The 25,128-nt window shown below is 36.4% G+C and overlaps 1 protein-coding gene across 1 annotated transcript; it reads left to right on the top strand.

Annotated features, from left to right (window-relative positions):
• The first annotated feature begins 699 nt into the window (after positions 1-699).
• On the top strand, positions 700-24,477 carry LOC145692987 (cytochrome b-c1 complex subunit 6, mitochondrial-like). Its single transcript, XM_081768615.1, has 3 exons — positions 700-841; positions 16,467-16,572; positions 24,174-24,477. Exons 2-3 carry the CDS (start codon positions 16,474-16,476, stop codon positions 24,345-24,347), a joined length of 273 nt encoding a protein of 90 aa, XP_081624741.1. The 5' UTR covers positions 700-841; positions 16,467-16,473; the 3' UTR covers positions 24,348-24,477.
• Positions 24,478-25,128: the final 651 nt, after the last annotated feature.

Raw genomic sequence — 25,128 nt, 5'->3', positions numbered from 1 at the left:
TAATGATCGTTTTTGAATGTTGCAATGGTCTATTCAAGCAGCTTGATAAAAATTCAGCATAACATAACAACAAAAGCTTTCTTTTTTATATTAAAAAAAAGAGGCCGCAAAAGTTCGGTATGGTAAATGTAGTGGGAACAGAATTCTAATTCGCCCCAGGTGCCGAAATCTCTAGCTACGACTCTGCCCTTATCGATATTTTTCCGCTCCATACTACATTTAATTTTCAACGTTAGTTTGTTTATAACGGCGCGTTGGTATTGCCACCATCCTTGTACTCTCCATTCCCCCATCTTGGTTTCTCCAACACGACGCCCCTCCCTCTTACCTCCATTTTTTCGCCGTAACAGACTTAATATTCTTTTTACTCCTCAACGGTTATTTCTACTTCGAAAACTCACTACTTATCTATGTAAATTGTGGCCTGGATACTGGCACAATTAATTAATTACATTTCCTCTTGCTCTCAATACCAGCAACATTGCTCCTTTTTTTCTCCATACTCCACAAATTTCTTGTTCCTGGCTCTTTTAATGTGATTTAGATCATTTTTACCTTATGTTTACGTGCTCTTCACGCTTATCATCTAAATTTACAACATTCACGTTTATTTCACATCTTATAATCGTCTCTAAAGATTTAACTCGTACTACCATCTTTGTCTTTTGAAGCTACCGATTATAATTACCGGGAGAGCCAGGGAGGCAAGATATCAAAGAAGAAGAAGAACATTCCAAAGAAGAAGACGTACACAAAAGTTGAGCGAAATGGTGTGCATGCATTTGTTCAGTTTGTAGTCTGTGCTACTGAGAAGGCCGAAAACCGAGAAGGTTGATAAAATGTAAGGAATTCATTTGTTATTGTAAAATTAATAACTCAATTTTAGATAACAATTCTTGAGTAAATCATGTATTTAATAACTAAGATAATGATAATTACATTAAGTTAATAACAAATTATCATATATACGGTAATATATGAAGCTAATGCTGTGTAAGTTGCTTACGAGCAGAATGGTAGGAAGCAAATTTGTTACTTCACAATATAGGAAAGAATCGTCTTTTGAATTTTATATATAAACAACAATTTAAGCTCAGTACAGGATCAGCTCTTCGAATTTTGCAGAGGTAATGCTCCACAGCACTGGTGTAGCTGTTGTAGCATGAGATCCCATATTATTGATACGTTATTATGTAAGTGATATCATGATGTGGTGGTAACCAATAATGTAGCACCTTACCCCCTTCCATTATATATCAAGTTACCAAGAATACACAATACAAGGATATGGACATACTGGTTTACATTTGGCGCACCACCAAAAAGAATTGTTAAAAAATTATTTTTCTTTGACTAGTTTCATTTTTATTGTCCTCTAAAAGGATTCCAGGATTATAGCCCGCTCCCCCCAGTTCTTTCTCATCGGAACTGGAAGAGTTACTACTACTGCTACTCCTATTACTACCACTACTGGTACTACTACTACTATCGCTACTACTACTACCGCTACTACTACTACTACTACTACTACTACTACTACTACTACTACTACTACTACTACTACTACTACTACTACTACTAATACTTATATCAGGAACAGAACCCAACCAACCCCTGCGGGGCTTCTAACCCGTTCCTACTACTACCACTGCTACTACTACTACTACCGCTACTATTACTATTACTACTACTACTACTACTACTACTACTACTACCGCTACTTATACTAAAGCTTCCTTACCACAAGATTTACATCTCAAATCTTATAACATGTGATTCCGATTCATTATGAACAAATATGAATCGGTAGAATCACTATGATTCGTTTAAAATCACTGGGGGGAGCGGGCTATACTTAATCCGGATTCCATTGGGCAACATATCTCAGCATAGTTAAAATTCAAGGGAGCACCACAAGTAATTCTTGAAAATTTACAATTCTTTTACGATTTGCCTATAAATAGGACTTCCGAATGTGTGATATAAAAATTACAGTGAAAAACAAACTGCTAAGTCACTACCAAAAAGGTCTGTGCTATCTAACCAAGTCAGGGCGGGGCAAAGCTGGTTTTTCCGCGCGGGGGTGCATCCGAAGGGAGTGTGGGTAAGCGAGGGTAGTGAAAAAAGTGGGTTCATCAATTATACAAGTTTCAGTAGCACCTGTCATGGTTTCATCCTAGTAACACTCCATTTACGAACATAAAAGCATTACTGCTGTATCGCGGGGCCATACGAAAATCGAAAAGAAAGAAAAAAGAATATTTAATTTGTCCCCCAAAATACTAGATTGTGACTGTGGATCACTTGGTACTGATTATTGTTGGAAATACAGTGTGGACGTATGGCATAAAAACTAGTGCATAGAACACAAACCACTTTGTGCTAGGTGGCCACAAAAGCACTAATGCTGTCTAACCGAGTCAGAGCAGGAGCGCAGCAGGGGAACCCGGGAACACTTTATATGTATTAATATGCATCGCTTATGCATTGCATATTTTGGGAGAGAGACTAAATGCCATCCAAAAAACTACCAAAATGTACTAAATAAGGTTTGGTTAGATGTTCACCTTCTTTTCTGTTTCGTTTCCACACTGACGATAAACTGTTCGTTTGTTTAGTAGACCATGCCTTTCACACAATTTCAACATAGGACACTTCTTATTTTTGTATATTACGATAAAACTCAAACACGATATGGTACAATCTTGTCATTTAGGCACCATTTCCACACCGCCTTTTCCATAAATCATAGCAAGTGTACCTCTCTGCCAAATAGTCCCTTTCGTTTCCATATATAGTGCCGCTTACAAAGCAACTAACAACAAAGTATTTTCTTAATTTCAACTGTTCCTCTCACCTGACTTTCACTCACTTTTCGGATTCCACGTTTAATCAGTAGGTTCACGTCTCATGTAGCCTCGCTTCTGAAAGGGACGCTAAACTCAAAATCATCATCAGTAGAGTGTTTGTAAAGCTGGTTGGAAATGTGACAAGGCAAAAATTCATTGTTTTTGTTATTTCTACATAGTACGTAGTTTGCAACTAGAGATCCAAGGGCTCGGGCAAAAAAATAGCTGTTTTGGAAAATACTCGGTTTTTCTGCTTCGCTTTTTTGCTTGTGAAGTTTTGGGCTTTTTCCAAAATTTGCTTTAAATTGATAAACCGGACTTTGTTTCGCTTCTCTATAACACAAAAACTCATTTAATTAGTAGTTGATGCAGATAATAATATAAAAGCTCGAAAATAAACCTTAAATTGGTTTATAATCGGGAAAGTACTGAATTTTCTGTTCATGGATTATATGCGTAATAAACTGTTCATCTGAGCATGTGGTTTTCAAGGCTGTATAATATATAACCACCATCACGGTTTACTCAATCCTGAAGGATTCTGAATTTTTAACGAGAGGAATTTAACATATCGTTACAGACCTCTCCTTTTTTTAAAAAAATAAAAAGAAGAAGAAAAAACTATGGAACACAACTTACGCAGTTCTGCACAACAACCATAAGTGAGTGGTTACCTTTTGCGCTTCTATCGGGAAGTCTGGGAATAAATCCCGCACTCGACCATTCTGACAAAAGATTTTTAATTCAATCTGTAAATGTAGAGATACTGCGTGTACTGAGAGTCCTGGCCGACTTCGTTTCTTATTGTTTTTAAATCGTTATTATTAATTACCAGTAGTAACGGATTTGCGAAAGAGGTTAGGGTGAGGGGATGTCTTTCGGACTAAAGCCTGCTCCCCGAAATTACGTAATTTCTAAAACAAACGAAATATTAGTTATCCCTGTTTTCATAAACTTCAAGCTCCTTCCAAATACATTTTTTTTTTTTTTAAGAAAAACAAATCTTCAGTCGAGACACCCTCCTAAAATATTTTTCTAAATCCGCTACTTATTATTTGTATAAAATGGTTTATAAATAAATGTATAAATGTATTCAAGGTTTTCTTCGGAAAATTATTCGTAAATTATTGCACAGCTACAATATAACAAATGTGGAAGTACTCTGACGGATATATTGAAAAACAGAACTCTAATTTATGTGCTAGAAGCTAGAGTACTAAGCTCGAAGAAATGAAACATGGATGATTAAAAATGAAATGATCTACAGAAGAAAAAACAAGGTCGATAACTCAGAAGTTAAATAGCCTCTAAAATTGCTCTCAAATACTACGTACTTTATGTGTACCTTAATTCATAAAACATGTTCTCCATCCATCATGATGGTGAATTCCATAGCGAAATATGACATTTAGGTTATAACTATGGAGTATACAATAAGAAAGCTATTTAGATAGAAAAATCGTGAAAATGAAAAAAGCCAAAATTTCCGTTTTCTTATAAAAAAGCAGGCTTTTTATGTGAAAAAAAATCGATTCAAAAAAGCCGGCTTTTTTGCATCTCTATTTGCAACACTTAACAGTCGGAAGGTAGGGCTACTAATTTTGCGCACTAATATAATACAGATAAATATGTTCTCGTGAAGAGCGAAAAAGCATGAAAATAGGAAGTATTTGTGATTAAAAGTTAGGAGGGAACAACGGAAATGAAAGAGGAGTAATTCTAGGTAATATATATTAAAATATAATAAATAAATAGTAATACAAAGTTGAACACAGGTCCATATGGGTCTAATTCGGGGTCGCCAACTGCGGAAAATTAATCTTTAATTGTAGCTATTTCTGAAAGAAACTCGCCAAAATTAAAAGAATAAATAGCGAACTAATTCCAATCCGCAGGACACAGAGTTGTAACACGACTATGACGTAACCTTCCTACCTTCATTTTCATCGAACTCCTTTTAAAAATACAATTAAAATATTATTTAAGTATTTAAATAACTCATTTACACTTATGTGCGTTAAAAATAAAACCACACATACATCAAGAAAACTCACAATATTCTGAAACACCCCTTTGACAATAACAAAAGAATAAACCACATACTCTCAAGATCACCTGTGAGAGATGACATGTTCGTGACCAATTACCCTCAGAGATCCCAACATACAAACAGTATACTCATCGTACGTTTCCAACCAAAGTGTATTAAACCATGAATGACTAGAGAAGCATGGTATAACTGTCAACCAAAACAAAACATACATATATAACTACGTCTGTATCAAAATGTGTGTTAACTGGAGATCAACACATTATCAATCGAGTAAGGAAAATAGTACAAATCGATGAAAAAACACAAAAACTAGCCGAGATATGAATTTCGTTTAACTCGAGCTAAACCTTGTTAACAAAAGAGAAACTACTATAAACACAAGTCACTGGCTTGTACAGTTTTTATTTAAAGGGGACTGGAATTGTAAAGTGTATAGTACGTAGTTAAACTTCATCAAATCCTTAATTATAATTCGCTTTAAAAAGAATGCCTTGTTAAGAAATTGTGTCTTAAGCAAGATAATAATGCTTGCAAAGTTCAAATATAACTATATTTAAAATTTATATTACTACTTTAGTGCTGAGGTTACAAAGGATTTACTGGAGGGCGTCTATCGGTCACGAAAGCCCCGGAAGAGTCACGAAATCAGAAAACGGTCATGAAAGTCAAGAAATTTAGCTTTTGGGTCATCATTTTTTTAATCTATACAAATATAAGTACAGACTATAAAATTTTGTTCTATAAAACGTCAAAATTCACCACCAAAAGTGTATGTGGTCGGCTTTAGACGCTACCAAATGGAAGCAAAGCACGCTTCTATCGTATGCATGGGAGTTCGGCCTAATTTGCTCTTGAGAATGTTAAGAAATTTTATGGCTGGTAAAGAATAGGTCACAAAAAAGTCACGAAATTTTATTTTGGAAGTTTAGTAGACACCCTGTACTGTTATGTAAACAATGAACAGCAAGGCTTTTCTTTTACTTCCGTTGAAAAGCAGAGAGAATAATTTATGCTTGGGTCATTTCACGTCAAACCATGCAGTAGAATCTCTTTTTTTAACCCACCATCTCAAATTTTCATGGAACTTCCGTCACTTGTTAGTAGTACTAGTGTCATAACGTGTGAAAAGTTTTTCCTCCTTAGATCAAATAGATTTGAAATTAGAGCCGATCGAAGTTTGGTAAAAAAACACATGTACACAGCTTCCGAGATTTTTCTTTAAGACTGCACTCTGAATTGAACGCTTAGTTTGAGAATTGGCTTTAAATTTGTATTTATCAAAAGGAGATCTCCAGAACAGAGTACCATTGAAAAGAAAAATGTTTGGGAATCATGCATAACGACCTTCGTTCCCACACGACCAAATTAGCTGTAACGGTGTTCAGCTGTAATCTAGGAGAAAAACAATGCGATCATTGTTTTTATAGTATACGCTTGCATATTAGTACAAACAATGATACGAAGTAATATGTCTTTCTCCATGTGTCAGTTAATTACAAACCGATAATGCTTCATTTAAGAAAGGACTTCTCAACACTACATTTGGATACGTACACACACAGAAACCAAAAAGTGTTGCAATAGAAGGGAAACAAAATTTTATGATAATTACAAATACTTTGTGTGTGTGTAATAGAATACTATATTTTGAATCAAATACACTACAACCGCTTCACTTAGAAAAGGAAAGTACTAATGATCTGCCTCAATTTGCTTAACACTACATCTGGATAATTACACACAGAAACGAAAAAGAGTTGCATTAGAAAGGATACCAGAAAACTTAATTTTTTTTCTTGCGTATCTGGTAGAATATGTGACGTATAGTATGTTACAAAGGTGCTTTGGTCGTAAAATATATTTAAGAAAGCAAATTGGTAAATGAAAATGAGATTAGAAAAAAAAATCCAACATTTCAGTTTTTTTTTTAAAAAAAAAAAAGTTGACCCTTTCAGATTCTTACAGTCTTTTAAAGAAAAATATTCACTTTAAGTAGTTACTGCTTCAGTATTATACATCCGAATATCATAGCTGTTAAGCCATTATTTTCAGAATAAAACAACCTTTCAAATGGTATCATGCACATGTGTTCATAATGTACAAAAAAGGGAAATGTGGAATAAATAGGGGAATTCCCTCGATTATTATTATTTTTTTAAATTTGGTTCCCCCTTGGAGTGGTCCCGGCTACAGGTATCCGAATATAATCTACCTTCAGAATAATATGGCTTATACGTGCATTTAGAATAATTTCGAAGGAAAATACAAATTAGATACTATCGTAGAATCGAAACCAGTAACAACACTCTTATCCTTCTTATATATCCTGCATTACACTCAAATTACATCATTCAGTTATCATTCGCTAATAAAAATGCAAGAAACCCACATAAATAGCAGTTAATTTTGCTACCGCTAAAAACGTGGCATCGTTTCAAGCGCAGACCCAACGGACATCATTACCCTATATCAGTAGTTCTCAAAGTGGGGTCCGTGGGAGCTATCCAGGGGGTCCGCGGCGCATAAAAATTGAGATGTGTTGTAATAAAATGGAACTCATAGCTGTTAAGCAAAAAGTATTTTTCAGTTTCTAAAAAGAAAGCAATTAGAAATTATAACTACGTTTGTAAATTTAAATGTTTTCCTACCTTACTAAATTTCTGCCCTGCAGTTGGTCAACCGTGAGAGAAATTTCTTCTTTGTTAGGGTACTTTTTCAAAAACAGTTATACATTAACTGTATACGATGCCTCGGAAGTTCATGGATTTCATCTTCAAGTGGCGAAAAGCTTCCATCACTACCACCAATTCCAGATTTTTTTTTAAAAAAAAATGTTAGTCATTCCTGTGCTTATAAATATCAAGCCTCCCCCAATTCTGGGATTTCTAAAAAAACGATGAGAAATCTCTCGCAAAATATGTTCCTAGAGCCGCCACTGCGAGTAACTCTTGACTCAAATTTGGTTTGCGTGTGCGCTGTGAGTACGAAGAATTGTCCAAAAGGCATTGCAACAGTTGATGCCTTTCCCTAGCACTTATGTGAACAGACCTTTTCTGCTTTTAGCAGTATTAAAACCTTAAAGGGCCTAATGTGGAATCGGACCTAAGATTGATGGTGACAAAAATTTTACCAGATTTCAATGCAATTGTGGAAAAACAAAGAATTTCATTCCTCACATTAGTGAACCCACATTTGAGAACGTTGTTTATCAAGTGAATTTCCTTTTTAAAAAAATGATTTTTAGTCTTGAAAGTTACGGTATTTTCAATTGAAATTTTGTTCACTAGGAAACAATAATGTATCTTTAGAATAAATTACTTATTGCATTATTTTTCTTGATCTTTTTCTTGTCAGTGGTAATTCTAATTAGTATATATCTTTTAATACCATGTTAAACTTCGGATAGCATTGCAAGGGGGGTCCGCAGATCGCTTCCCGAATGAACAGGGGGTCCGCGTTATCGGAAAGTTTGAGAACAACTGCCCTATATCTTTGATCGAAAAGAGCAAAAAATGCTTTTTCTTATAACGTTATATCCTCTGGACATAAGAAAATTTCGTTAAAGCAAGCATATAGGCACTAGGAGATTATAATTGATTATATATGTGACACAGCGTTTGTGCCAAAAGGGTTAATAAAGCCACTTTCTTTCATCTCTGGCACCCTGCTTTGCGGTACTGTCCTAGTATTTGCTTGACATGTTTTGAGGGAAGTTAAGGAAATCTTGTCAGGACGACTGGCCCTTGCATCCTAAGTATAATAGGAGATTTTATTTATACTATATTACTGTATGTAGAATTAGCAATCTCTTTGTTACTCTACGAAATTATTTACATTTCCTTTCTAGAAATCGAAATATAAGCGACTGTCAATGCAAAGTGTTCCTCACGAAACGCAGATTGGTCTTCACGGATTTCCTTTGTGCAACAAGAGAATTTCATAGTTTCACTCCAAACATGTACGACAGAATATGGATTCTAAAGTGGTACTTTAAGTGGGAACTTACTTTGAGACACAGGAACCACAGAGTGAAATTTACGGGTTCCAGGACTCTGTCGAACTGCATTAAATCTGTCCTTTAGGAAGGTGGCTTTCTCTTCATGTTCCCCCTCTGTGCAGTATACATACACCATTTTAGCATCCTTGCTGTCATCTGTGGCCCAGTTGCACAATTGGCGTGGAATCATAATCTGATTTGTGTACGGTCTTTGAAGGCTTGGTTTTGCAGCATTCCGTTTCAGTGCACCTCCAATACCATCACACACTCCCTTGCCATGTGAGGTTGCAAAGAAATGGCATACCATAGTCGTGGGAATGCATACAGATATTAATAAAGTTTTTCCGGTTCTTATAGTGAGATGCAGCTCCATCAGAAAAGTAACACATTTTTTACATATTGGGAAATTTATCTTTCAAGATTTGCACTTTTTTGAATAGATGAGCTGCAATAGTGTAATGTCTGAGGACTTCAGATATCATCACCGCGCTTATGTGCTTCAGTACACCCTCCTCACGAAATTAGGCTACAAATGGGTGCAAAATAACAACAACTCGTCAGCAGATTTAGTCATTGTCTGCAGCATGGTTCGATCAATAGAAACCCACTGTTTGTAGGTCACCTCTTCGATCATGTGTCCGTCCATTGGCGCCATAAGTTTCTGCTTAATATGCGCTTTCCCTGGGCATTCAGAGTATTCATTTAGCTTGCACTTACCTGTTGCATTATCACACACCATTCGCCTGAGATAGTCCTTGTATGTATGTCCTTCCATCCCCTAGTCATCTTGTCAATATTTGCTCCAGTAAGCATCAAGACAACATTTTGACGAAGGGTGCACAGTGTGTGTTCCATTTGCGTCTGCCAGAATGCAATTTTGTGGCCTATGTTCACAAAATTTGGAAAATCCAATTTTGCCATCAGGATTCTTATCCTTTAAAAGCAAGTATGCTTCCTTCAGGTTCATCAGGATCAGTCGTTTTTGCATGTGGACTCTCACTCCTTGTTGATGAACAGTTTTTTAATGCATCTGACGACTAACATCATTACTGTTGTAGAAAGCATGGATTTCTTTGATCATTTTTCAGACAACGAGCGTCCTGGCTTTGGGTTTGGAGTTTATAGGATACCTTCTTCCTTAACAAGTTTCTTTGTAGTATCAGGGTATCTATCGGTCACGAAAGTAATGAAATCAGAAAACGGTCATGAAAGTCTAGAAAAAGTCACGAAATTTTACTTTTGGCTCACGATTTTTTATATCTGTACAAATAGAAGTAGATACTGGAAAATTTTGTTCTACAAAACGTTAAAAATCACTGCCAACAATGTGTGTGGTCGGCTTTAGACGCTACCAAATCTCAAGCAAAGTTCGCTTCTATTGCATGCATGAAAATTCGATCTAATTCGCTCTTGAGAGTGTCCTTCAGCTGCATCATTGAGCAGTGACGATGCAAATCGCATCACATCGCCGAAACTAACTACGCATCTAACCAGTTTATTCAACTGTGAGAAGACACCAAGTTTTTATCACTCCAGGGAACAGTCTTTGAAAGTAGAGATAAGATAAAAATAAGTGCTAAAGAATATACGAAATTTTTTAGTTTGGTAAAGAAAAAGTCATGAAATTTCATTTTGGAATTTTAGTAGACACCCTGAGTACGAGCCATGTAATTTGTCACAGTAAATTCGTTCTCAATTTTCTTAACTGGCCAACTCTTGGCAGAAGTGTAAGAATCATTATCTGATCTGATCTGATCGTTTGGTGCATATGCTGAACTTCTCTTTCGATGCCTTCCATTTCAACTCAGGCAAAAAAATATAAAATTCTACCATCACCATCTCAGATATTGTTGAAACTTTTTTTATAGCAACTAGACATGTTTTTAAGAGACCCATATTTTTTTGTTTTGTCGAAAAAAATTTTCCCGCCAAGTAATGGGCCATCAAAGACGGGGAGTACAATTTATGAATTGTAGAAGACATGGAAAACGGTCAACTTCGGAGCCTCACAATTCGGCTATGGAGACAGGTAGAGTTATAATTCTTGTTGTGGTATGTACATAGGGATATAAATAAACTATATTTCATTATAGTTTGGTTTGCGCATGCGTATCTTTTTGTACATAAATTAACAAATGAACGTCAATTTATCTGAAAAGTCAGTTTGCGAATTTTTTTCGAGCACTTCCGGTTCGAATTTTAAAATTCTGTTTTCATGGTTGGTAAGACCTGGTTACCCACTTTCCGGAAAAATTTTTGTATCGCTTCTGTGTGCAACCGTTTTGTCGCAAAAAATTCGAGAAATTGTAAAATTTTCAAAAATCGCCATTTTTGGGCGCCATTTTCTCGAAAACACCATCTTTTAAAATTCTGAAATTTTGTCAGATGGTTCAACTTTACATGAATAATAAACACACCAAATACCATTCTCGACCAATGCTTCATGAATTAACTGCAGCCTTTTAAAGTTAGCGAAGTTTCGTTAACTTTGATGTCACAGTTAGCAACTGGGAACAATAAAGGTGCAATGATTTGATGATGTTTGTGGTTCACATTCATTAAATGAAGAATAAAAGGTTTTCTTGACTGTTTTTTTCATTATTTTGATCAAGAAGGCTCTTTGAAATAGTAAAATGAGCCTCCCCCTACTCCTCCGTTTTCTTAAACCGAAATAATCTGAGGTGAAAATTACGATTACGAAACGCACAAATTTCTAGTTCACTTACTTAAAATGGTCTTCGAAAACAAAATTTCACTGATTTATTATTATTATTATTATTATTATTATTATTATTATTATTATTATTATTATTATTATTATTATTTATTTTTTATTTTTTTATTTATTTTTTTATTTTTATTTTTTTATTTTTTTTATTTTTATTTTTTTTTTATTTATTTTTTTTTTTTTTTTTACGTGGACCAATCATTTGCTTGCTTGGTGTCTTCTTCGCTAACAACATGTAACCGTGCCGGTTCTCCAATAGGTGTTGGCTCACTCACAACTCGTCCAGGGGTGGATCTAGGGGGAAGAAACTTCTTTATTTTATATATAAATAAAACCGATCTCAGAGTTTGGAGCTCTTAAAAGTATCTCTAAGTAGCAGTATTATCCCCTCCCCCTTCCAGAAGTCCGTCCTGGATTCGCCCGTGCGTAGCACATTGTCTCTAGTCACAAATGCTGAAGGTCCATGTAGAATCATAAACAGCACTTCAACTTCACGTAATTCATGATTTATTCATAATATTTCTGCTACGCACCACTGGTTATCATACATATATGTATGTAACAAAAGTTCCTTTTTGCAGATTTCTTAAATCTACACTTTGAATTGCAGAAGATCGATTTAGGGGGAAGCTTGAAGTTAGTTCATGGTGACCCGTTACTGCCATAAAAACTTCGCCATTTTCCGAAAGATGGTGTTTTCGAGAAAATGACTTCGTTGAATACCAGTTACCGGTCGCATACTTTCCCTTTTTTTTCTTCCGGAAGTCGTCGAATTCAGTTCCAGACAACAAAACGAGAGTAATACCCGGAGTTTGTCCTTCACTATACTCACGAATTATTTTGCGGTTTTAGTTGAGACGCGGTGGCTCAGTGGTAGAGCGTTCACCTCCGGTGCTTGGGGTCCCTCATTCGATCCCAGCTCGCGCCGTGTGGGGTTTGTGGTGGAGAAACACCGTGCTCGTGGGTTTTCTCGGGTTTATCCCGTTTCCTCCCACTTTCTGCATTCCACCAATTCATTCATTTCTCATAATCACCGTCTTCTTTAGCCTAACCGGCATAAGCGTGGGACGTACAACTTGAAGATTTCTTTTTTTTTCTTCTGCGGTTTTAATACTGTGGATCTGTTTTTGCTTAAGGTTATGCCCCGTTGCCACATTCTTTACACCTCCCCCCTCAATACCGTCGCACAGACCCTTGCATGGCCGGTTTCACTGCAAAACCACTGCTTTATCGGACCTGTCTGCATCTCGAACATCTGAAAGCGATTTTTAAAGTGGGATGCAGCATTATCAGAAATCACAGACACGGTTTGGGAAAGTGTAGACACTTATTTTCACATATTCAAACCTTTTTCTATAAAATATATTTTCGCTTTTCTTCGAGTATTTTTAGAATCTTGTCTATGGCTATGAGTACATGAACCGAATCGTGTGTTTTATCGTCGTTTATTACAACAAAACTGTCAGTTGTTTCATATTCCGGTGATAACTGAATTTCACTTTGCAGAATAACAGTCCAGTTTTCAGCGAAGTCCAAATGAAGTAAAATAGAATTTGTATCTTGAAATTTTATACGGTGCTTTTCGGTAGCAATTAATTCTCTTTGGATTTTCTTGATGTAGTCATGAATTACAATTCTTACAGTTAAACCAGCAATGTACGATACGAAAACAGAAAGTGGCACAGTATTTTAACGAGATAATTGTTTTCCCATATGGCATATGACACTTTCATTTTCATCAGGATCAATAATTAAAGACTCCACACTTATTCCTTCCACTCCAGAACATTCATCACATTCTTAAAGAAGACAGTTGTCATTTTCTACGGATCATACTACTAAAGGAAATAGGTCACTCATGACAGCTTCAATACAGGCTGCACTTTTGATTTGTAGCATTGCAGTAGCAGCTAACTTAAAATTTGCACAATACACACACACACATACACACTTCCCTCGCAGGTTGCGGACTGACCCACTTTAGTCGAATACTGTAAAATTCTGAGTGACTCATTCTTATGTTGGGATTGTTCTGTTTAAAAAGTCAGTAAATTTCTTTGGAACGCGTAAGAAAACGTTTCGATTTTTTTTTAACTTTTTGTCCTTTTTCGATCACTAATGACATCGCACTTAATTGAGACTGTCTGGAGCATTCCAAATCATCACTGAGGTAATAGTTCAGGCTTTTTGTAGATCATCAGAATTTATTGGATGGCCATTTCAAGTGAATTTAAAATTTGTGTGTTTCGTAATCGTAATTTCCGCCTCAGATTATTTTGGTTTAAGAAAACGGAGGAGTAGGGGGAGGCTCATTTTACTATTTCAGAGAGCCTTCTTGATCAAAATAATGAAAAAAACAGTCAAGAAAACCTTTTATTCTTCATTTAATGAATGTGAACCACAAACATCATCAAATCATTGCACCTTTATTGTTCCCAGTGTTGCTAACTGTGACATCAAAGTTAACGAAATTTCGCTAACTTTAAAAGGCTGCAGTTAATTCATGAAGCATTGGTCGAGAATGGTATTTGGTGTGTTTATTATTCATGTAAAGTTGAACCATCTGACAAAATTTCAGAATTTTAAAAGATGGTGTTTTCGAGAAAATGGCGCCCAAAAATGGCGATTTTTGAAAATTTTACAATTTCTCGAATTTTTTGCGACAAAACGGTTGCACACAGAAGCGATACAAAAATTTTTCCGGAAAGCGGGTAACCAGGTCTTACCAACCATGAAAACAGAATTTTAAAATTCGAACCGGAAGTGCTCGAAAAAAATTCGCAAACTTCGACTTTTCAGATAAATTGACGTTCATTTGTTAATTTATGTACAAAAAGATACGCATGCGCAAACCAAACTATAATGAAATATAGTTTATTTATATCCCTATGTACATACCACAACAAGAATTATAACTCTACCTGTCTCCATAGCCGAATTGTGAGGCTCCGAAGTTGACCGTTTTCCATGTCTTCTACAATTCATAAATTGTACTCCCCGTCTTTGATGGCCCATTACTTGGCGGGAAAATTTTTTTCGACAAAACAAAAAAATATGGGTCTCTTAAAAACATGTCTAGTTGCTATAAAGAAAGTTTCAACAATATCTGAGATGGTGATGGTACATGCTCTGCCTGAATTGAAATGGAAGGCACCTTTCAGTTGGTTAAAAATTTCTGACTCTGCACTTCTCTTTTCCTCATCATTTTCAGACTGCAACATGAGCGACACTGTGGTGGTGTTCCCTGAAGATTTGCTTATAGATTTCAATTTCTTTTTGGAGTACCACATTTGTTTCAGCTTCTTTTTCTGAATTGGTGATGCACCAAGTATCTGAAGGCTCTGGTTCAATACGTCAATTGTTGCGTCAGGTGATGTGAAAGGCTGATCAAAATTTGCACAAGAGACTGCCTATCAGACGATTCTTGGTCATCACTTGCCTGTATGTCAGCTGCTCTGGAATGGCGCCTACTTAATTCCTTCCTGCACTTGTTGTATACCTTATTCAGACTCTGAGCTTTGAATTGTGGAGCTAATTCTGCCATCCACGTTTGCACCGGGCGAAATCCAACCCTCACCTTACTGCTTTGACTACCAAATGGATTGGCACAGTACAGACGTGGCAATGCTGACAGTGGAATCACCTAAGCAGCAATGCAGCTTTTTAGTGTACATAGTTACAGGTAATGCTGCACCTGAACTATCCACTACTGATACTCGGAAATGTACTGTATAGTCACTGTAATCTCACAAGCTATACTTGAACACTATATAGACACTTGCAGCTAGACTTGCCAGTCTAGATCTAAAAGCTTACTGGCATGCAATGTCCTCTATTTTTATACAGGTAACGAACCTTCAAGAATGCTCCAGACGATTCTAGAACTTTCAAGATGATTCTAGAACTTTCTAGCATATTCCAGAATGTTCCATATGATTGTAGAACTTTTATCATGTTCCAGACGGTTCTAGAATTTTCTAGCATATTCCAAACGGTTGTAGAACCTTCTGGAATGTTCACTTATTTAGATCAATACAATGTACTACAATTGATTGATAATGAGATGTTCCAAACATCTTCCCAGGATTACTGAATTACAGATTGCACCAGAAAAACATTACTGCTACGTCAATTACACCTTACTTCTCCAGTACTGACAAATTGGCAAGTAGCCACATTGTCACCTCAGGTGCCTCTCTCGACATGGTCACACGAATATCATTGTAGACTCCAAGCCCATTCTTGGCCCAAATTGACATTTGGTACACTTATGCCGGACATATGGGGCTACCTTGATATCCAATTTCAAGGAAATCAAATGGACACTTTCTGAGATACCACTGTTCCAAATTTTCCCGGCAAATGATATTTTACTTTCAAATAAATGTTCCTGACATATATTGTTGCCTATTCTTTCCTCTTCAAAATGTATATTATTTTTCTCTCTAGCTCAATATTTACGGGAGATATGACCAATTGAAGCTAACAAGGTTCTACAAAAAACATTAAATTTGTCCATGTTTTACCATCCTGCAGTCTGAAACTACAGGCGGTACAGGACTAAATTTGGTACATGATCTTCTCTCACAGGTGCCTACATGTACACAAATTTCATCCAATTTTGAGACGACGAGTTTTTTTTTTTTTTTTTCTGAAAATTTGGTTGATTTCACATGGAATGGCTCAATAAAATTTGATATACTCACGTTATTTATGAGATTACACTCATATATATTAGTTTAATCTCATAAATAACGTGAGTAAAAATTGTACATATTGTGCGTAAATAGTCCATAGCATTATTTCATGCCTGTAATAGGAAGTATTTTTCTTTCTTAGTAGCAAGATGCCAAACCCTGTGCCAGTTGTTAAAGCCGATGAGGTCGATGACGAGTGTGCCGCATTGGAAGAAGAGGATCTTGTAGATCCTCAGGACACTTTAAGGGTATTTCATTTTTATGTTGTAGTTGAAAGTAAATCGCTAACGCTCATGTAAATAACTAAAGTACTTATTTCGTAATTTGCATTACATTTTTTAATTAAAGATGTAGCTAATCTTTGGATTTAAGTTCAAGGTTGTTTTCGTTATTAGGATCATTGTTAGAATTACCTGATAATGCATGTCTTTAAATGTAATTTATAGATCCTGGAATTAATGACAAAATAAAAAAAAACAGAATAGCTGGCAGAAATTGTGAAATAAAAAATGGCATGTAAAATGGCAAAATAAAACAAACAAACAAGTACTTTTGAAAAAAATCGTCTATAATTGGTTTACTAATCGAATAAAAGATATAGATCGTAAGAAATAACGTTTTCATTTTACAGTTGCAGTTAGTACTTAACAAAATTAAAATTTCTGGAAACTTGCAAATTGCGCAGTTAGTAAGAGACGACGTCTAACCAGAGGCGGACTGGGAGTACAAGGACCCACCCGGAGAATGATGCTTAAGGGCCGTGACGAATACCGAGTAGGTCTGGAGTTAGGACTGTCCTTTTAGGAATGGACCTTTAGCTGGAGACTTGGATGGCTAAACCCCCGCCTCCCGTGTATGCGTATCTATAGCCAAGTATTATTTCGCTTTATTTTCTAGTCTGAAAATCTTTGCAATGAATCGTACAGGTCCCTTCAAAGCAGCAACTGTTTATATTGAAAGAAATCTGAATATGATCTTCCCATCTTCAAAATTATGAGGAATTTAATTTTCATGAATGGTACATGCAAATGAGTGACTAATTATAATGAACTTAATTTTATCGCGTAAAATAATAGTTTGTCTTTGTAGATTTTTTTGCATGATATATAATGAACATTTAGTAACCATCCAATTATGGAGGTGAGAAACAAGAAAGTAACATTTTGAAAACACTGAAAATTTAGAGAAACGATTTTAAAACATTTTTGGTAGAGCACACTATTTGATAAATAAGTTCTTGTTGACTTCTTAAACACTTCTTAAATTGGAACATTACTACCATATATTAGCATTACAGCCAAAAATATTTTTTCTACTAACGGCAGTTAGGAATCACCCTCTCAAAATCAAGAAAGAGAGAGAGAGAGAGAAAAAAAACCGGAACGAACAGCACGAACTTTTGATTTAAAAATTCGCATATTTATTGACTACATAGAGATCGTAACGTCAGTCATGTCTTTGATACGTTTTGCAATTCTTATAAAATACGTGAGTAACAAAGTTCATTTATCAAACCAACTTTTACAGCAACTCTTTTCTAAATACAGAAGATTTCCCAATTTCATCGATAATTTCATCGTTAGAGATTTTTTTTTTTTGCAGAACTTTCCTTTCAATGGCCATAAGCATAAATGATTCCAGAATATAATTTGACAAAGACGAACGTGTACGAGTGTTAATTAGTTTAAGATAACTGAATGCTCGCTCACACAATACTTGAGTAACTGAGCGAGTTATTAAATATTTGTGTACAGTAGACTGTTTGGAAAGTGGAAACATGTATGTTATACTTTAGTAGCAACCTGTAGCAACACAAGTAACACTGCTTACACGAATGATTTTCGTTGCACATCTGATAAGACTGGTCTTCTGAAACGCAGGCATTCCTCAGGTTCACTTTCGCCCTCCGAGCACTACACTTAGTAGAACTGTCGCATTCTGCAAAATCTACGTCAGGTTGTATGTCAGTATAGTCTTCATTATTTGCTTTATCACAATAGCCTGGCAGAGTTTTCCGGAGTTTTTTAATTTTAGGAAAACTCAACTGAACTTTTTCAGCTCTCTCTTGCAATGCACCTTCTGAAACACCCTCATTTAGTAAATCAGTAAATCGGCGAGAATCAAGACAAGAAGCATCAGAGATTTATTTTTTGTTGTTTGTAAATCTATTACTTAATCTCCCCTGGATTTGTATGCCAACACCCCGCATTATTCGCAAATGGGTTCCTGTAAATTTTAGGGATTTTAGGATATAGATTTCTGGGCTTTCGGCAACGAAGGCGAATTAGCCCGTCACGTTTAAGGGATGACGTCCCTCGGCGAGCACACAATCCGGGGAAAGGAAGGAAGCAGCCAGGAACTTAAAAGTTAGTTACCACCCCGGCAGAGGAAAACCCCATTCAGGATGGCTGGCCTGAAAAAGCCTTTTTACACTTTTTCGACCGAGTGCCCCACCGGAAATCGAACCCGGGACCGCTTGCACCGAAGGCGAGAGCGTTAGCGACTACGCTACGCGGGTGCACTCTGTAAATTTTCGTGCACTATTGTTAGGTATACCGAATTAGAAACCCCATCTATCCCCCTTCCTCTTTATCGACTCGAACTTAAAAAAAAAAAAACTATGATTGCATCAGCAATTGAGATCTCTTTTTACCCGAGTTTTGGAAACAAGTAAATAATAATAATAATAATAATTTATAAGTTAAAAACTAAAGATTTGCAAGGAAGGAGTGGTGCATTTCTATTGGGGTCCACTATTTTCCGTGTACTTTATACATACGATAAAAAGAAATTGTCCCAATCTAATGCCCTGTTAACTGCCACAGCTTTGCAATGTTTTCGTTACTCTTGGATAAGAACATGCAGAATTTCAATGTTTGGGCTCAGGTCCCTTCTCTTCGATATCAAATATATTGCGCTGTACCTTACTGATAGGCAGCATAAGTATTGTCTTGTAATGTTCGATTGAACAACATTCAGGGGCAATATAATAAGGAAACTTACTTTTTTCAGCCATAAGCATTGAGAATATGGCATCAACATCCTTTGGGCCCGTTTTCTTGGGCTTCGGAACCCGGGCCAGATTTATGACATCGGGAAACCGACCCTTTCGAAAACCTCCATGCTTCGTTGGTGAATAGAAGGGACCAGGCCCTATACTTTCGACGCCCGATATCTGGGATCATGAGGCTCAATTTGTGACACCATCACTGTGCTCAGTGGACCACGACCTTTTCAGTGCCACTTCCCACGTCCAAGAACTACATATTTCATTGGTGAATAGAAGGGGCTTAAGTTCGAAACTTCGGGGGCCGATTTCTGGGGCTTCGGGACCATTTTCTGACATCACCGGTATGCTCAGGGACCATCATTTATCGCCACCACTCGCGTCCAACAGCTCCATGTATAACACGGTTTTCTTACCGTAGGAGAATCAGCTCCATGTTCTTTATATGTAATCGATTGCACATTATTGGATACATAAATTCTGGACGAGATTACATTTTCGAGTTAATAACTTACATGTACAATCCGCGGCAAAAAACCTGCAACATGAGAATGTAAGTTTATTGTGAAACTACTCCTAACAGCACAGGGAATGAACATAACGTCTACGTAAAACGAATCACGCCAGGATAAACGTCCGCCTCCTACCGTGCACACTTATTTTGGAGCAAAAGACTTCGTCATTTCACAATAAACTTATATGCTCATGTTGCAGGTTTTTTGCCGCGGATTGTACCAGGTTATCATAAATAAAGTATCGCTGTTCAGAGAAGTCTGGAGACGTAACCACTTGGACAGAATGCAACGAAACCTGGTAGGAGTATATTTGGAAACATGCAGAAGCGATTGGTGTAGAAAATAAAATTAGTTCCGATTTTCTCCACCATAGGTAATTGTGGCGCTGTACTACACCAAATAAGTACAGCGTGTAAGAAAAACGACAATAGTGACGCTAAATGATAAGAAAGACTGTAATTGCCTCTCATGTGAGTCTCGTGGCATTGACTACCAACGCTGTTAATACTCCGAGGTCAGTGGCGGATTTACGGGGGAGCGGGCTTTTGAGCTAAAGCGTCCTTTATAATTCTTGGATATCTTACGAAAACGAAGTTAAATGTTAGACTTTCCTGTGATCATAAACTGCAAGCTCCCTCCAAAGTTACAGGATAAGGTTACTGTCAAATATCACCTCCAGAGGCTATTGTTTCTGTTCAGTGTTATATACGGTAAGTGGGTATGGAAAACAAATGATATTATTAATATTCAATGAAAGAAAAGCCATAATTATGCTCCGCGTGGCATTGATTTGTACTGCTTTTAGTAACCCCATGGTGTAGTGATGTGTTATAGGCAATGATGGTGATGTGGGGTTCTGCCCAAAGGCAGGTCTATGACATGAAGGTCCCTGGGCAAAAAAATCCATTATGACTGGTGTCGTATGAGATGATGATGACGTTCTAAGGACGGGACCTACAGGATAAGATGGTATCCGACTTACGTGTTTTCACCGGAAATCGAACCTGGGACCCCTTGTGTTGGATATTGGATAATGGAGAATGGCACAAAGTGCTTACAAAGATAATACTAGACCGTTATGTAGTTAAGAGAGTAGCATGTGCAAATAGAAAGATATAAGATTTAACGAAGATATAGATTATGGATGTTATGTAAGATATGATTTAGGATTTCAAGATTACAAGAAGATATGATAATGATGAGTAATATGTTTTAAGAGATTTATATGTAACTAGGATAAAGGTACAGATAAAGAATAAACAAGATTCAAGATTTACTAAGTATTGATTTTGTGTAGATTACTGTTGTAGTAAGATAGATACAAACGAAGTGATCTAGATACGGTATAAAGATTCCTGATTAAGTAATGTAATTTAACACCTTGATCACAAGGCATCGAGGGAAGAAAAAAAGCCAACATCGGATTACCATCAGCTCACTTCTGGCACATAGTGGCGCTAAAATCTGTAACACATGCAGGCGTGAGGAAGCACCTGGAGCGTCACTAGTGTCGTTTTTCTTTTACGCTGCACTTAATTGGCGTTGTACAGCGCCACAATTACCTCTGGTGGCGAAAATTGGAACTAATTTTCTTTTCTACATCAATTGCTTCTGCATGTTTCCAAATATACTACTACCAGGTTTGGTTGCATTCTGTCGAGTGGTTACGTCTCAAGAGTTCTCTGAACAGCGATACTTATTTTATGATAACCTGGTATTTTTTTTAAAGACTGTTTTATTGTCTTATTGATTTTTCAACAAACAAGGCTACGGGTTGGGCAGGGGTCCCCTTTCACTAGTGCCCTCCCTACACTAGCACTTCGGGCCCGTTAGTTACACCACTGGTTACTGTGAACGAAAACGGAGTTTTGAAATAGTTATAACTAATCGAGCAATATCTTAAGTGATTTTGCAGACGACAGGGCCCACCCGGAAATTTCCGGGTATCCGGGCGCCCCAGTCCGCCTCTGCGTCTATCTATCTATTAGTCATTCATCAGTAGTAATAATGAAACAAAATGATGACCGCAATAAAACTGTCATACTTTACTAACATGAAATTCCCTTAGCAGTTTACAAAACATTCAAAGCACAAGAAACACCAAAATAAAGGTGTTTTACAGTACAGTAGCATTTTTTTCACTTAATAAAGTTATATCATATTTTTGTTCTCTGAAATTATTAACAACTTCATAGAATTCTACAATGTCTAAAATCTACACATCTATAGATGTCGCTGGAGCATACTGGAAACAAGTAATTTGGAATGGATTCATGTCATTGTCAAAAGTTACGTAAGCATCACCTGCCATAACACTAGTAGTGTTCTTCAGTTGTTCCAAATCTGGATTAGCACTTACAACACAATCACATTTTGAGCGTATGTGTGCTCCCTTGTCACCACGCGTAACACTCAGATCATTAACATCATTGAAGGTTTTCAGAGAACTAGATAAAAGCCTGTTAATAGCAACTGGCAACTTTGCAAGATGCTGGAATGAAAACTAGGCCCTTTTTCAAGAAATTCTTCGTAAGAAAACTTCGAGCAATGTTAATTGAAGACGCATCATCTTTATCAAAATATGAGTGATTCTTTTGATGGATTCGAAGTTCTTAGCATAATAAAGAACAGCTATAGTGTGTGTATCCCATATCGTTAAGACGGGCTGAAGTAGAAGTTCAGGAACTAATTCACGAAAGGCACTGGCTCGCGAGGAAGCTTTTAGAAATACATTTTTTGAATTTGACACGAGAAGATCAACGACTGAAACATGAGAAGTACTTATCTGGAATTTTATGTAGTGTGTGTGCCAGACAGGTGATATGCAGCATACTTGGGAATAGAACCTTAAGGGCTTTTGTTGTACTTTCCATGTATGCTCCGTCTGTGAAAAAAAAAAAAAAAAAAATCGTGTTTTACGCGGTCGGAGCACAGAATAGTCAGCGGTTTTGCAGAAAGATATGCAATTGCCATACCGGAACTTTTACATTAGCAATGGAACGGCCTAGAATATCGTACGTTTCATTCAACTGAAATCCATATATTTTTGTCACTAACGGATATCATCAAATACAGTGTTCCCACAGAAAAGTGAAGATGGAATTCCCTGACACAAATTCTTGTTTTCCGTGACATGAATTCTTGAATATAAATAAGAATATATATATAGGATAAGTTCTATCATACACTTTTTTTAATGGTCTCCTTCATTCTCATACCCGTCCAACACACTCCTTTAATTTCATTTACATATTTATGTTCAATATGAATAATTATTTACACAAAATTTAATATTTAAGTATATAATAATGTGTGTATGGTACAGTACCACATACCTTGACATTGCAATTAGACTTTTTGTGATTGAAAAAAAGAATAAAAGGCAATATAACATGCTGTTAAGAATATATTGCCTTTTGTCAACTCTCCCTGAGATTTATTACTATCAGCCTTAAAATGAAATAAATAAAATCTTTAAGTTTTACGTCCCACGCTCATGCTGGCTAGGCGAAAGGAGATTGTGGTGATGATGAGGAATGAATGAAATGAAGAAAGTGAGAGGAAACAAGAGAACCCAGAGAAAACCCACGCATACACTGTTTGTCCACCACAAAGTTCATCTGACGCGAGCTAGGATCGAACCAAGGACCCTATGAAATAGAAGGGGATCACCGTGACCCACTATCAGTCCTAATATTGCCAACTATGAGACATGTTAAACCTCACATTTACATTTTTTAAACATAATCTTGTTTTCCTTTCAGTTCTTCAGTTTGTTCTACGAGAGCGTCTTGTTCTTGTTTGTAACATAATTCCATTTGTTTCTTCTTTGCTTCCAATTTCTTAACTTCCGCACTTAGTTGTCTTTTTTCACTTTTGATTTTACTTTCCCCTGCACCTTTGATTCGTTCCTGTGGCATTCATTATAGTCTCCGAGCTGAACGAACTGAGAGAAGGATTCTTCGATCAACAGGAATAGATTTCTACACCTTCACAGTATATAATTGCATCACGCACCTGCCTCTATGCTACCAGAGAATCTTCGATTTGGTTTGGTATTATTGACTAAGAACTCGTCCTCCACTGAGACAGCCGTGGGGCGAAATTGAACATTTTCATTGTGATTCTATAATTTTTATATTCTGATTTATATTCTTTTGGCTAAATCATTGTGAAGTTCGTACGCCACTATATGAACTTTTGGTGGATTGCCATGAAACTATTGTTTTCGTGTTTATCCTCTGTAATTTACTGTTCATAATTTAACCCAAATTTACAGTATCATTCAGTCAATAAATGCTTTGTTATTTTTATTTATTTATTTTAGGAACGTTGTACCGGTGAATCCGAATGCAGCGAGCTACAACAAAAGTTAGCAGAATGCAATGAGAGAGTGAATTCCCGTTCAAAGACAACGGAAACCTGCACTGAGGAACTTATAGACTTTTTCCATTGTGTCGACCACTGTGTTGCCAAATCTCTCTTCTCCTTTTTGAAGTAATGTGAATGTATCATATTAGAAAATGCAAGTGTTTGAGCATTTATGTGAAAATGTAGTTTGTCCTAATACCAGCTGTTACATGCTAAAGTAGTTTCTGTATACAATAAACTGTTATTGACATGTTACGTAATTATTATTTTTTTTTATTTAACACATCCATCCCCAGGTCTATATGAGTAAAGTACCTCGTAACCAAAACATAGTTCACCCTGGGCAGTTAATATGTAACAATAAAGGCGCGGAAAGTGGTGTCACAGGGCTACAACCTGTTGAAATTTTCATGACCCAAGTCAACATTTTCTTTTCCAGGGACCAAAGCTTCCAGTTGAACCATTTAGTCAATTGAAAACTGTAAATCTAGCAGATATACAGACCCTAGAGGATAGCCAATATGTGTGAGGAAAATAGATACACGTAGTAGTCCACCTGTAAAACCTTACTGTGAATCAAATAGATACACATAGGGCCGTGTTAAGTTATGAGGGTGCAGAATAATCACTACAGCATTTTTTTTCAATCTTTCAATTGATGAAAACAACTTCAAAATAAATAAATGCGTTTTAGAAATAACTTACGGTAAATGTAAATTTACAGCAACTTTACAATCTATTTTACATAATTATTAAAGAGAACGCTTGTTCCGTTGACTGCGTGTAAGGTTTTGATCACTTAATTCTGTGGACCTGTTCACCTGCTTAATTTAGATACATGAAGATCGAGTTGAGTTGATTTTAACGTCTTTTTCAGCAGTGAGGCTATATGAAACGTGGACCTGCTGATT

This window comes from Thermobia domestica, chromosome 8 (assembly GCF_964235325.1).
Source record: "Thermobia domestica chromosome 8, izTheDome1.hap1.1, whole genome shotgun sequence".
Classification (NCBI taxonomy): domain Eukaryota; kingdom Metazoa; phylum Arthropoda; class Insecta; order Zygentoma; family Lepismatidae; genus Thermobia; species Thermobia domestica.
This window is presented reverse-complemented; position numbering and strand designations above follow the sequence as displayed.

Coding starts and splice junctions, on each gene's coding strand:
- LOC145692987 (XM_081768615.1), top strand. CDS start 16,474: ATGCCAAACCCTGTGCCAGTTGTTAAAGCCGATGAGGTCGATGACGAG. Junction 16,573..24,173: donor ATCCTCAGGACACTTTAAGG/GTATTTCATTTT, acceptor TATTTATTTTAG/GAACGTTGTACCGGTGAATC.